This window comes from Martes martes (assembly GCF_963455335.1).
Source record: "Martes martes genome assembly, chromosome: 5".
NCBI classification, from domain to species: domain Eukaryota; kingdom Metazoa; phylum Chordata; class Mammalia; order Carnivora; family Mustelidae; genus Martes; species Martes martes.
This window is the reverse complement of record NC_137892.1, coordinates 60,310,376-60,324,841: the sequence shown is the minus strand read 5'-3', so window position 1 is coordinate 60,324,841 and position 14,466 is coordinate 60,310,376. Positions and strand designations below refer to the sequence as shown.

Here is a 14,466-nt window from a genome sequence, read left to right as displayed (position 1 = left end):
ACCCTGAGATCAAGAGTCAATGCTCTACTCTCTGATCCAGCCAGGCACCCCCCCAAATAGAGTAATTTTAAATCAAGTTGTATAATATATGAAAAGTAAACAAAGTGGCTATAGAAATATAACACCACAAATCTAAGGTATCTAGATATATTTCACTTTTCCTTTTATAAATCGCCAAAATAACTTACTTCATAAGACTTCTAAATTTATGAACTTCCTATCTCTATTAGTACATTAGAAATATGTATTATTTTTGAAAGAGTATCATATTTCTCTCAGGTTTTGTTTTTATGTTAGGACTCTATTGGCAACATAATCACAGGCAGTGTACATCAGCATCAAAAATAGTAAAAAAAAATAGGGACGCCCAGGTGGCTCAGTCGTTAAGGGTCTGCTTTCAGCTCAGGTCATGATCTCAAGGTCCTGGGATTGAGGCCAGCATCGGGCTCCCTGCTCGGCAGGAGTCCTGCTTCTCCTTCTCCCACTCCCTCTGCTTGTGTTCCCTCTCTCACTGTGTCTCTCTCTGTCAAATAAATAAAAAAGCTCTTTTAAAAAATAGTAAAAAATAAAGGTCTTCCCATATTTATCTTTTCGCATTCACCAGAAATTAGATTTTAATAAAAATGAATACATCAGTGTGAAGAATGGGACTTAAGGGGAAGTTCCTTTAAACCACATACTTTGAAAAAATATATTCTTTTCCACAATGCAACAAATCATCCTTGTTCTGCTTATCTCTTCTCCATATTAGTTTCTTCATTTATTTAAGGATTTCATAATATCTACATAATGCTATAAATTATGTTATAAAAGATTTTTAAATAGAATCCTTCCATAATTCTTTATAGTTTCTTTGATTGTCTCCCTTTATTCATGCTTTCTGTCAAATGACTGACATAACTTATTGCCCTATAAGAAATCCCAGGATCAAAAGAAATAAGAAACAGCTGATCCTGTTATCAGCAGGACTTAGAAGCCTCCCAGAAGCAATCCTGAGCTCAGTGAGACAAGCTGGGACACCGTAGGTAAGGTGCGGATGTGCTTCCTCAAATTAACAATTACACAGAAACAAAAAATAAATAAACAACTTACCTTATGCTAGAAAGAATATAAGGTGGCTAATAAGGTTTATATGAGGCAAAAGAAATTAAACTGGATCCTATATGAAATGAAAACGGTGGTAGAAACTATACAGCAGATGAGGTTGAAAAGTGAATCTTGTTATGTCCCCACCTATTGAGGTGAAGAAAGGCCTATATATTGACTGATAAATATTAATACACACCTACAATAGTTTTCATCATCTTTAATGGATTTTAAATGTAACTCTGTTTGTTCCTAGCCTATTAAGACTCTAGTTTACCTGCACTGTTTAGAATAACTATGGCCTAATGTGATACCTTCATTTGAGCATTTACTAATTATGGTTACTATATGATGAAATCTAAACACACATCAGAAGTTATGTGTACTTACCATCTCTCTCCATATTCTTACATATATAAATTCTGAATGATCTAGCAATGTAAGACTATAATGTGTCTCTCCATGTATTTTACTACTTGATATTTCAAACTTGTTGGGCAAAAGTCTCTTTTGCTTGATGGTAGCCCATGAGAATGGGGATAAAATCCATTTTGTTCACAGCTAGGTTTCCTGGTGCTGTGCCTCCTGAAATATAAAGCCTTTGCTACCTGCTTTGATTCATTTGTTATGTCTTTACAGATTACTGTCTTATCTAAATTTGTTTTGAAATACAAAATGAATAAAAGTAGTATTAAATGACCTTCCTGAAACTATGATATCCAGGTATATTAAAATGAGAAATAACAAATATTTATTAGGTAATATTTTATTTAATCATTATTTATATAAACACCAAACATAATTTGAACATCTCATGTCTAGCACCATGCCAGGCACTGGAGATGAAAAAGACAAGTAAGACAAAGCATGTTCCCTGAGGAAGCTCACAAATCATTACAGGAAACCTCCCATTATAAAAATCTAATGCGGGCACCTGGGTGGCTCAGTTGGTTAAGCAACTATCTTCGTTCGACTCAGGTCATGATCGTGGAGTCCCAGAATCAAGTCCCACATTGGGTTCCCTGCTCAGCAGAAAGTCTGCTTCTCCTTCTACCCCTCGCCCCTCTCATGCGCTCTCTCTCTCTCTCTCTCTCATTCTCTTTCTCTCAAATAAATAAATAAAATCTTTAAAAAATAAAAATAAAAATAAAAATCTAATATACAGGAATATTAGGGAGGGACACAGAAGATGTTAACACAGCAAAGGGTGAACTTAACTCTCTGCAATAGTTTCTTTTTTTTCTTTCTATTAAAAATTTGGGCGGGGTGGGGGGGGATGCCTGCGTGGCTCAGTCGGTTAAGAAGCATCTGCCTTCAGCTCAGGTCATGATCCCAGAGTCCTAGGATCAAATCCCATATCAGACTCCCTAATCAGCGGGGAGCCTGCTTCTCCCACTGCCCCTCCCCCTGCTTGTGCACACACTCTCCCTTTTCTCTCTCACAAAAATAAATAAAATAATTTAAAAGTTTTTAAATTGAAGTATAGTTGACATACAATATTATATTAGTTTCAGGGGCACAAAATAGTAATTTGACATTTACACAGGTTACAAAATGCTGACCACAATAAGTATAGTTACCATCTGTCACCATACAAAATCATTACAATTATTGACATATTCACTATACTTTCTACAGAATTATTTGCTTGAATAATATACGATATCTGCAATAATAATTTTATAAGGTATGAATAAAAGCATTATTCTTTTATTTACATATTATGATGTATATCATTTTTAAAATGTAGCACATCATTATAAACCTATAACAATCTTTTCTAGATGTTATAAACATTTGCTTAGGCAAGAACACAAAATCAGTCACATGTTATCAAGAATTAAAACTAAAGCCTATCACTTTATCTGAACATTTGAACAATTTAAAACATCTCCAGTCTCCCAAACTTATAGACCACTGCATTGTTAACATTTATCGAACATCTATTACTTGACAGACCCCAGGGAAGAATAAATCTAATTCTCTGCTCTCAAAGAGCTCATTGTAATAATGTGATTTCATTATTACCACACTAAAGCAATAATATATTTTGGCTCTATCATTGCTTAGGACAATTAAGGAGTCTTCATTCATACCAGAGAACTAAAATTATAATCACTGTATATGTTTCTCATTAAGTTTAGTAGTATATATTGACACTTTTTTAAGGAAATGAATGAAATTAGAAATAAATTGTTAAAACAACTCTACATTGATCTGAAGCAGAAAAAAGAAATCTAGTGAACATTAATTAACTCCACATAAAAGCACTGCCTATGATTTTAGGGTAAAATAAAAACATACCAAAACAGCGAGAAAATAAAAGGTAGTTCAATAAACTTCCCAAGTAAGTAGGTATTATTTTTAAACACATAAGATGATGGTTTACTTTTTAATGATAATATTGTAGTACCTAATAATAATTTTACAGTTCAGATGAACCTACTTCTCACTCAGGATAAAAATAACTGGTCCAAGTTAGGTATCTCCCAGCCATGTGGAAAAGTAATTGTTTTATAGTAAACTTTCTATATAAGATAAACTCCTAATTATTAAAATTTCCTCCAACATTTCTGATCTTATTCTAGAAAATCAACAGGTAGACATATTTCACAGTATCTGTCATAGCAGAGAACAATCTAACAGATTTGTTTGGAGATAATCACTTTATTTGCTGCCATCAGGTCTCAAAGATAAACCATAAAAATACCTGTAAACACAGTAAAAACTACTGTGTATATTTCTTTTCTAATGTTAATTATCTTAACTATATTTTAAAATCTTGTTATTTAAAAATTTCTAAAAATACAAATACAGAAAAAATATAAAATTATGGAATTTTATTAAGTATTATAAAACAAACACATGGTTATTATAAAGTAACTATCATGGAGCACCTGGGTGGCTCAGTGGGTTGAGCCTCTGCCTTCGGCTCAGGTCATGATCTCAGGGTCCTGGGATTGAGCCCCACATTGGGCTCTCTGCTCAGTGGGGAGCCTGCTTCCCCTTCTCTCTCTGCCTGCCTCTCTGCCTACTTGTGATCTCTCTCTCTCAAATAAATAAAATATTAAAAAAAAAAGTAAATATCACCACAGTCAGGCAAAATAGAATTTTGTCAACTACCCCAAAAGCCCCTTCCGTGAGCCCCATCCCAATCAGAACCTTTTCCCACTTCCTGCAAGTAACCATTATCCTAATTAGTACAATAATCGCTTCCTTGTGTTTTTTATACCTTTGTCATCCAAAAGTGCATCTGTATAACTGTATTAACTGTTGATTTTCAAATGTATCATGAGTTTACATGCAGCATTGTGTATAGATGCTAAATATTTAAGTTAATATGTTTTAAAATACAAATGCAAAAAGATCAAAGTTTTACTCATCTTAAATGTTTTCTTTCTCTCACTTTTTTTTTTTGTTTGTTTTTTCTCACAATAAGTATGAACAGGGTGTTTTTTTTTGGACAGAAAGGATATTAACTTTTGAAAGAAAGGATATGTATAACCAATTGACAAAATTATAAAGTGACAAAAATCCATAATCTAAAGAAGCGATGGTCAGAAAAAATAATAATAATAACCCAAAAGCTAAAAATGTTTCTGGAACAATAATTACCAAAAAAAAAAAAGATTTTATTAAAAAGTATACAATGGGGGCACCTAGGTGGCTTAGTCGGTTTAGCGTTTGCCTTGGGCTTAGGTCATGATTTCAGGGTCCTAGGAATGAGTCCCGCATCTGGCTCCCTGCTCAGTCAGGAGGCTGCTTCTCCCTCTCCCTCTGCCCCTCCTCACAGCTTATGCTCACACTCATGCTCTCTCTCTCTCTCTCTCTCAAATAAATAAATAAAATCTTTTAAAAAATAAATAAAAAATAAAAAGTATACAATGGCTAAAAGCTACATCTATTCAGTTTCTAGATCTCCCCCTTAATAGGTATATACACAAAAAACAAATGTCTCTCATAGAGATGCTAAATGCCTACAGTGTATAAAAACACAGGACCACCTCAAATATAAATTTTTAGTAAGTTTTTTATTTTCTATTTTCAGAAGAAACATTATAATTCACTGGAAGGCAGATTTTAATCCATTTGAAGTAAATTTCATGAACATAAAATTAATACTAACCAAAGATATTTGGAAAATACAGAAATATAGAGAAACAAAAATAATAGTCATGCGTAATTCCAACATCAAAAGGTGATCACTGTTAACAGTTTAGCCTATTTTGTAGTTAAAAAGATTATTCATTTTTTACCTCATTATGCCTCTACCATTTCTTCAAAAAAATGTAGTCAACATTTTATTATCCATTCAATCTTATAAATAAAGACTATAAAATAACAAGACTACTTTTTTAAACATATGAGAATTTTACATGCAAATAAGTATTTTTTTATTCTAAAGATGAGCTACTGAAGAAAATATTTCTCAGAATGCTCTCTTGAGAGCTATCTTAAAATTCAGTGGGTATACATATTAATTACTATTATAGAAATGGTTCCATAATGAACTCTAATAAAGAAATATAACATTCTAGAATTTTACCACAATCTTAGTGTTTGTTCCTGTTGCCCATTTTCTTCCCTGAGTCATTCAAAATCACATCAAACATGAGTCATGTTGATCATTTTCAGAAACTGTCACTTATATTAAGAAGTCAGGAAATCCTACTCATGAAAATTATCATTAAAGTATGCTACCAAAAAAAATGTATGTCTAAAAATCCAATTACAACATGAAATTATGTAAGTCAAATCCTTTCACACAAATCTCCATATAAAAGAAAATTCTGGAGACGTATTACCATTGAAAATAAACTGGCTTAAAGGATAATGAAGATGCCACCTAAAAATAAATCAAGTTTCTTAAAACTAATACTTAAGATAAAATTATAAAACATCTGATAAAGCCTGTGCTAATATTCATAATGGATTATAAAATCCAAATACTTAATTTTTTCTAAACTACATTTTCTTAGGACCAAATTACATGCTAACAGATTATTCTTCCTTGAAAATCTATTCTAAGTTCACTCAGGGACGCCTGGGTGACTCAGGGGGTTAAGCCGCTGCCTTGGGCTCGGGTCATGATCCCAAGGTCCTGAGACTGAGTCTTGCATGGGGCTCCCTGCGGGGAGCCTGCTTCTCTGCCTGCTTGTGATCTCTCTCTCTCTCTCTCTCTCTGACAAATAAATAAATAAATAAAATCTATTAAAAAAATAATAATTTCATTCATACCTCTAGCCAGTGCTCATTTTTAAAAAAATCTGCAGTATTTAAGTGGGCTTTTGAAGTTAGTAAGTGTGAATGCTACCTGAAATATTGAAAATGCCTTGTGCACGCAACATGTATGTGTCAACAAAGAAGACGAGGCTCTGACAATGACGATGACTTATCTAATCATTCTAAGAGATCTAAATTAGTTCAGTCAGTGTTCCTTATAAGATCTCCATGACGAACAGTAGGTGCAACTGTCTGTACAACAGAATTATGAAGAACTATTTATATAATTAATTTCTTAAAATGTAGATTCACAAATATTATGGTCCTTTGGAGTAGAACACTGGCACTATGTAATGCCACCTAGTTATCAAAATTAGTGAGTATTTAAAAAACGTTTCCCAAGACTAGCATGCCAAACCTAGGCATGTCTTTTTGGTGCAGGAGATAGATGAGATGGAGTATCCCATTCAAGCCAGATTCCTTGTAATCCTCATGGTTGAGTCTCCGCTCTACTTTCTGCCACCACCCAAGGGTAAAAATGGAAAACAAGATGGGCCAGATAAATCCTGTATCCTGGGCCCTGCTTTATCTGCCTTTTCTCTACTTTTTCTTTACATGCAGAACCATCCCTTTCACATTATCCCCAAGAGCTATTATTGTTTACTGCATAGCAAGCTTTATGAATACAGTCAACATCAGATGAGGCAAGCAGGAACAGTCACTTTAATCAGCTTAGTCCAAAATGAAAAGTATTACACAGTCCCCCCAGATGCCCAAGACTTTTATTGCTCTTCCATCTGCACACTTTTCCTTGTGCTACTTTTGGGCTGTAATTGTCCCAGATATTTCTACTCTTCAGTCTATGCCTCAAGTATATCCTTTGGGAGGTCTTTTTTCCCTTTTGAACTCTGATTCTGGTTTTTAAGGCTATTCACACAGAATGATGCCCCCTTCTACATCATTAAATAGTTAATATCAGATAACCTCAGGTTTCAGCCCACTTCCACTTCCTCCAAACTAAGGACCCTGGATTTCCTTCCTCCCAAACTCAAGCTATCCTTCCTTTATGGTCATTTTTACATTTCCCGGTCCCTTCACAATACCAGCTTATTCTTAAACGTAATTTTTCTCTTAAAAAATCTTGGGGTTTTTTCCCTCCTTTTTTCTACAATTCTATTTCCTCATACCACCAATTCTCTAAAATCACATTTGCAGTTCTTTTAACAAAATGCTCAGTATACATCAACTAGCCAGGGACAGTCCACTGTCCTTCCTTAGGAATTAAAAAAAAATTTTTTTAATTACTTAATGCAATTTTCATTTTTGCACACAATCTTTTTGTTCTCTTGAGTTTCCTTTAATTCACAATAAATTTTATTTGTAGAAATGATTTCAGTGTAACAGATACTTAGCTTTATGATATGTAATCAAAAGGTATAAAAAAGAAAAATATAATATCATGATATATTTTTCAATCTTATGTGCAAAAGAGGAACTTATCATTCACAGTATTCTTATGACTCCTTTTCTAGAATAAGGAATTATTACTTAATTTTTATAAATCTGAAATTTCACACATCAGGCACGCTTAAAGATAAAAAGAAAATACCTTTAATAACTTGGCATTAGGACTAGCCTCTTATCCTAAGCTTTCAACAAGACTTAAACACTCACTTGTATTTCACTATTAAAGTTATAACCCTATTTCTCAAGAAAAAAAGAACAACCAATTTCTTAAAACCAAAGGAAAAGAGTAGATGGTTCAAGAGCAGTGGTTAAAAAGAAAACTGATAATGTAACTTAGTAAAATTATACATTAACTCACATAATCATGGAAGGCTTTTGCTTCACTTGAATGTTCACATGTTTCCCGTCTTTCTGGAGCTGCACAGTAGAGATCCCAAAATACACTAAAAAAGTAATTATGGAAACATTAAGAAAGTCATATAACATCAAATAGGAGATCACAATTCCAAAAATAGAAGACATGTATTATTCTTTATACAAAATGTGTTTTCTTCTTCAGGACAAATATTTCTTTGAAAGATATAAATTCAGGTAAGGTTCCTCCTGCAATAGTAAGATATAATCTAGCTCTTTCAGAAATGCTAAGATTTTTCCTAAAAGGATAAAATAATTTTAAAAATTTTTAAACTGTCATTCTTAATTGTCTGTTTATATCACTTAAACACATGATTGAAATAATTATAACGCTTTTCACAACTTCCCCATGAAGATAAAAACAATAAATAATATCCTAATTTAATCATTAAAGAATAAAGTGGTTCATTATTTTTTTCAAGATAATTTTGTTGTCCAACTACCAGGCTAGTATCCTGACCATTAAATCACATTGTTCAAACAAACGTATGTTCTTAAAATTTCCTTTTGTTTGCCCTTGCAATGACCAAAATAGGTTAGTAATTTTGAAAATTCAAAAAGTCCATGCTCTCTCTTTTTCCCCTTCTGTTCAAGAACAATGGGAATAAGCAAGGTGGAACCAGTTGGGAAAAAAATAATTACACTGCTTACAAAACTTACGCTCTGATCATCCTACCATCTATAAAACTAACAATGAGCTATAACAAATGATTAAAAAATCAGGAAAGCAAATGTCTAGAAATACCGGCAACAAACAAAGGCAATTACACTGATGAACAGAAGTCTTTTTTTATTATACATTTTTCATTCTACAAAAACTGGAAAGTAGACTAAATTAAGTAGTTAAGAGCACAGGTTTTGGAATAGGATATATCTCAGACAAAGCCAGCCCTGCCAATTAATTACTAGCTTAAGTTGCTTAAACTCTATAAAATGAGGTTGTTGAGGGGTGCCTGGGTGGCTCAGGGGGTTAAAGCCTCTGCCTTCGGCTCAGGTCATGATCCCAGGGTCCTGGGATGGAGCCCCACATTGGGCCTCTCTGCTCAGCAGGGAGCTTGCTTCCTCCTCTCTCTCTCTGCCTGCCTCTCTGCCTACTTGTGATCTCTGTCAAATAAATAAATAAATAACCTTTAAAAAAATAAAATAAAATATGATAAATAAAATAAAATGAGGTTGTTGAGAAAGCTGAATTATACAACATAAACAGAGCATCTGGCATAAACTAAGCATACTATCAGTAATATAATCAACACTGTGATTAGCTTGCTTAAAAGCTTAATATGCATACATATTGCTAGGGCAGGTCATTGTACCAAGTGCACAGGTAACGATGGTACAATAAAAACTTGGTAAATTAAACCTGGCCTCTTTGGTCTGACCCTTAAAGGCTCAGTCTGAATCTCTCCCCACAGGAGAAAACATTCTGTAGGCCTTATCACATGACTAGTTCAGTAAAATAAGATTACATTCAAAGATGAAAAATATGAATGATGGAATATTGGCATTTAATTTCCTTTTAAGTTTCTGTAATAAGCAGGGAAAAATAAGGAAAACAATAAAGAAAAATAATTTGAATAAACTTCAGTTCTTTTACGAGAAGGAAATCAATTAGAAGTTGTACTTGGCCTTTCTATGTCCCTTTTTGGACTTAGGAATTACAGATATACAAAGATATAGCTAAAAGTTTTCCACCTGTGTCAAGTGTGTTATGTGTTATAGTATATTGCAATTATTCTATTTTCATGTTCTTAAGGAACTTCAAAGCTCTTAAAACCAAAATTTTATAATGGTAGTTTTAAATCATATTAAGTTTAATCACAGAATATTATGTGCAGTATTATAACAAACACCTTCATATCTTTTTATTTACTAATTTCTTAACAAATGTTATATGATCCTTCTTGAAAATTATTACATTATTACTTTTAAAATGTTGTCTTACAAAGTGGACTGGAAGAAAACAATTTATTATTAGATTATATCCTGAAAGTTATTAAATAACTATAAATAAATGATTACTTATACATATAATTAGATTAAGTATTTATCCTGGAATAGTAACATTGTTCTATTTCTATCTTTTTGTTTCCCTTTATGGATTTAATTGGAAGTCAAAATTTACAAGATCCGAGTGCCTGGGTGGCTTAGTGGGTTAAAGCCTCTGCCTTGGCTCAGGTCATGATCCCAGGGTCCTGGGATTAAGCCCCTTATGCTCCTTGCCCAGCAGGGAGCCTGCTTCCCTTCCTCTCCCTCTGCCTGCCTTTCTGCCTACTTGTGATCTCTGTCAAGTAAATAAATAAAATATATATTTTTAAAGATTTTATTTATTTATTTGACAGACGGAAATCACAAGTAGGCAGAGAGGCAGGCAGAAAGAGAGGAGGAAGCAGGCTCCCGGCTGAGCAGAGAGCCCGATGCGGGGCTCGATTCCAGGACCCTGGGATCAGGACCTGAGCCGAAGGCAGAGGCTTTAACCCACTGAGCCACCCAGGCGCCCCAATAAAATATTAAAAAAAAAAAAAAGTTTACAAGATCAAGATGAGGGAAAATAAAACAATTTACTAAAATGGGATAACTTCATATATGGTATATTTCCGACAATTCTACATCACCTACGTATGATCTCCCTGAATAAAGATAAAGAAATATACCCTTTGAAGACATTTCCCAAAGGAAGAAATACACAGTTTCACAATAATAGTTACAGACATTAATACTCCACTCTCAATACTGGATAAAATAACCAGACAGCAGATATACAAGGAAACGAGGGTTAAACAACACAAAAACTAACTAGATTTAATAGACATATGCAGAACACTACACCTAGCAACAAGTATACACCTTCTTCTCAAGGGTAATTGAGGCATTTTCCACGATAGGCCGTAAGTTAGAGCATACATTAAGTCTCAGTAGAGCTGAAAAGATAGGTATCATACAAAATATCTTCTCTGATCACAATGGGATGAAGTTAGAGATGAGTAACAGAAGGAAAACTAAAAAATCCACAAATTTGTGAAATTAACACAAACTCCCAATGGATCAAAAAAGAATCACAAGGGAAATTAAAAAATACTTAGAAATGACATGAAAACACAACATACGAAAACTTATGGGACACAGCAAAAGCAATACTAGGGGGAAATTTAAAACTATAAATATAAGCTATAAATATATTTAAAAAACAAGATAGATCTTACATCAACAACCTAACTTTAAAACTTAAGGAACTAGAAAAGAACAAATGAAACCCAAAGCTAGTAGAAGGAGATAGTAAAGATTAGAACAGAGATCAATGAAACAGAGAACAGGAATATTAATTCTATAAAACCAAAAGCTAGTTCTTCAAAAAGATCAATAAACTTGACACCTTTAGAGCTAGAGGAACTAAAAAGAGAGAGAGAAACAGAGAGAGAGAGAAAGAGAAGACTCAAAATATTAAAGACTCCACCAAAAAAATGTTAGAACTAAATAAATGGATTCAGTAAAGTTGCTGGATATGAAATCAACATACAAAAATCAGTTGTGTTTCTATAAGCTAACAATGAACTATCAAGATGAGAAATTAAGAAAACAATTCCATTTACAATTGTGTCAAAAAGATTTAGGAACAGGGGCGCCTGGGTGGCTCAGTGGGTTAAAGCCTCTGCCTTCGGCTCAGGTCATGATCCCGGGTCCTGGGATCGAGCCCCGCATCTGGCTGTCTGCTCAGCAGGGAGCCTGCTTCCCTTCCTCTCTCTCTGGCTGCCTCTCTGCCTACCTGTGATCTCTGTCTGTCAAATAAATAAATAAAATCTTTAAAAAAAAAAAAAGATTTAGGAACAGATTTAACCATGTGATTGATTATACCCAAAAGAATAGAAAATTTCAGAGATATTCATATACCCAGGTTAAAAGGAGCATTAGTCACAATAGTTAAAACAGGGAAGTAATCCCAGGGTCCACTGATGGATAACACAATGTAGGACATAAACGCAATGGAAAATTACTCAGCCTTTGAAAGGAAGGAAATTCTAACATATGCTACGACATGGGTGAACCACGAGGACATTATGCTAAGTGAAATAAGCTAGTCTCTAAAAGAAATACACTGTATGATTCTTATACAAGGTACTTACAGTAGCTAAAAATCATAAAGAAAACAGAATGGTGGTTGATGGGCTGGAAGGGCAGAGAATAGGATGTTATTGTTTAATGGATATAGAGTTTCAGTTTTACAAGGTAAAAAGAGTTATGGAGATGGATGGTGGTGATGGCTGCACCACATTATGAATGTATTTAATAACACTGAAATATACACTTAAAATAGTTAAGATGGGGGGCGCCTGGGTGGCTCAGTGGGTTAAAGCCTCTGCCTTCGGCTCAGGTCATGATCCCAGGGTCCTGGAATCGAGCCCCGCATCGGGCTCTCTGCTCAGCAGGGAACCTGTTTCCTCCTCTCTCTCTGCCTGCCTCTCTGCCTACTTGTGATCTTTGTCTGTCAAATAAATAAATAAAATCTTTTAAAAAAAATTAGTTGGGGCCCCTGGGGGGCTCAGAGGGTTAAAGCCTCTGCCTTCGGCTCAGATCATGATTCCAGGGTCCTGGGATCAAGCCCCGCATCCGGCTCTCTCCTTGGCGGGGAGCCTGCTTCCTCCTCTCTCTCTGTCTTCCTCTCTGCCTACTTGTGATCTCTCTCTGTTGAAAAAATAAATAAAATCTTAAAAAAAAATAGTTAAGATGGCGAATTTTATCTTTTGTGCATTTTGCCACAATTTGAAAAAACTGAGGGGAAAAAAAAACTTTTCCTGGCCAGCCATGTTCTAGGTGTTCTAGGTACCATTTTACAGTGACTAAAACAAATGTTAATTCTTTTCTGTGTATTCATAATCTCTATTCCATCACTTCAAAGACCATAGAGCTCAGGTGGCCACCAGAAAGCTATGAGATACTACTAATAAAGAATAGTCATCATAAAAATAAGGCAAATTTTCAAATTAAAAAACCCAACTCATTAGGAAAGTTTCATAACTGAGTCAAAAATAATCTGAAGTATATTATGAAATTGAAAGTATAAAAATTTAAAAATTAAATAAAATTTATTTTTAGTGCCATTATATTCATGTTGAAGACATTTCATCTATTTTATAAGTATTTGTATGTTTTTACCTAAGTTGTGATTACAGATGGGAAAGATATTTCAAAAGTTTATCTTTTCTAGAAAACCCAAGCCATGTTTTGTACTAGGTATTTGACTCATACAGTATATTGGGACTGCTACAATACCATCCTAATATTTGAAAAAAAAAAAAAAAAAGTTATAGCATAACAACAGCAACAAACCTGCACTGTGACTAAAACCTGAGTTCACATTCTGCAATTAATCCATGCCTGGCTTTGTGGGACAGAAGACAAATCACTTAGCTAATTTAGAAAACAACAAGGTTAAATACCTCTATAAACCCTTGATATATTAGAATTTTAAACTATGATTTTCTTCTACTAATATTTCAAGTATATATTAATGCATAATCTATGCAATATGCCACCTCATATCCTGCACAAAAGAAAAAATATATACATGATCCATGCTATGTATGTGACTGTGGATCCAAAACAAGAGATGAATTGAATTCACAATTTCAACTCAATTTCCTAAAGCACCTAAATACAACTCTATGTAGAAGTTACATCTCATATATTATTAAGACTTTATAAATACCCTGGGTAAATGCTTATGGCTGATACTATGATGACATGACATTTATCATATGAAAATGTGGACTATGTCTTAGAGGAGAAATTAGGCTTTTTAATAAGTAGGTAAGACTCATGGCAATACTTGATTTACTTTTAGCTGGAGGAATTTCATTTGATTTCTTTAGTAAGCTTTTTGGATGACCCACTGAACTCATTCCTTGATTCCCATATGGGCCAACAGCAGAAAATTCTGGAATTCCACAGATACAAACTTCCTCTCTGTACAACTGGAAATGCTAGTGGCTAAGGAGTTTCTCATTTGCTTTCACCTCTACATCTATTAAGCCTGATATCAAAAATCATCCTTGAAACATGATGGATTCATCATCATGAGTAATGGTTTAGATTTAGTCTCTCTGTTCCTAAGCAGAAACAAGTGAAAAATTTGTATTTTACAAATGAAATAGAGGGGCGGCTGGGTGCCTTAGTTAAGTTATCGACTCTTGATTCTGACTCAAGTCATGACCTCAGGGTCTTGAGTTCGAGCCCTACACAAGGCTCCAAGCTCAGCTCATAGTCTGCTTGTCCCTTTCCCTC

The 14,466-nt window shown here is 34.1% G+C and overlaps 1 protein-coding gene across 4 annotated transcripts in view; it reads right to left on the bottom strand.

Annotated features, from left to right (window-relative positions):
* Window positions 1–14,466, bottom strand: part of SSBP2 (single stranded DNA binding protein 2) — a 298,558-nt gene that overhangs the window by 185,113 nt on the left and 98,979 nt on the right. For all 4 annotated transcript variants that reach the window (XM_080804679.1, XM_080804678.1, XM_080804680.1 and 1 more), the window contains exon 4: window positions 8,135–8,219. In XM_080804679.1, coding sequence (XP_080660805.1) covers window positions 8,135–8,219 — 85 coding nt within the window. The remainder of the gene's footprint in view (window positions 1–8,134; window positions 8,220–14,466) is intronic.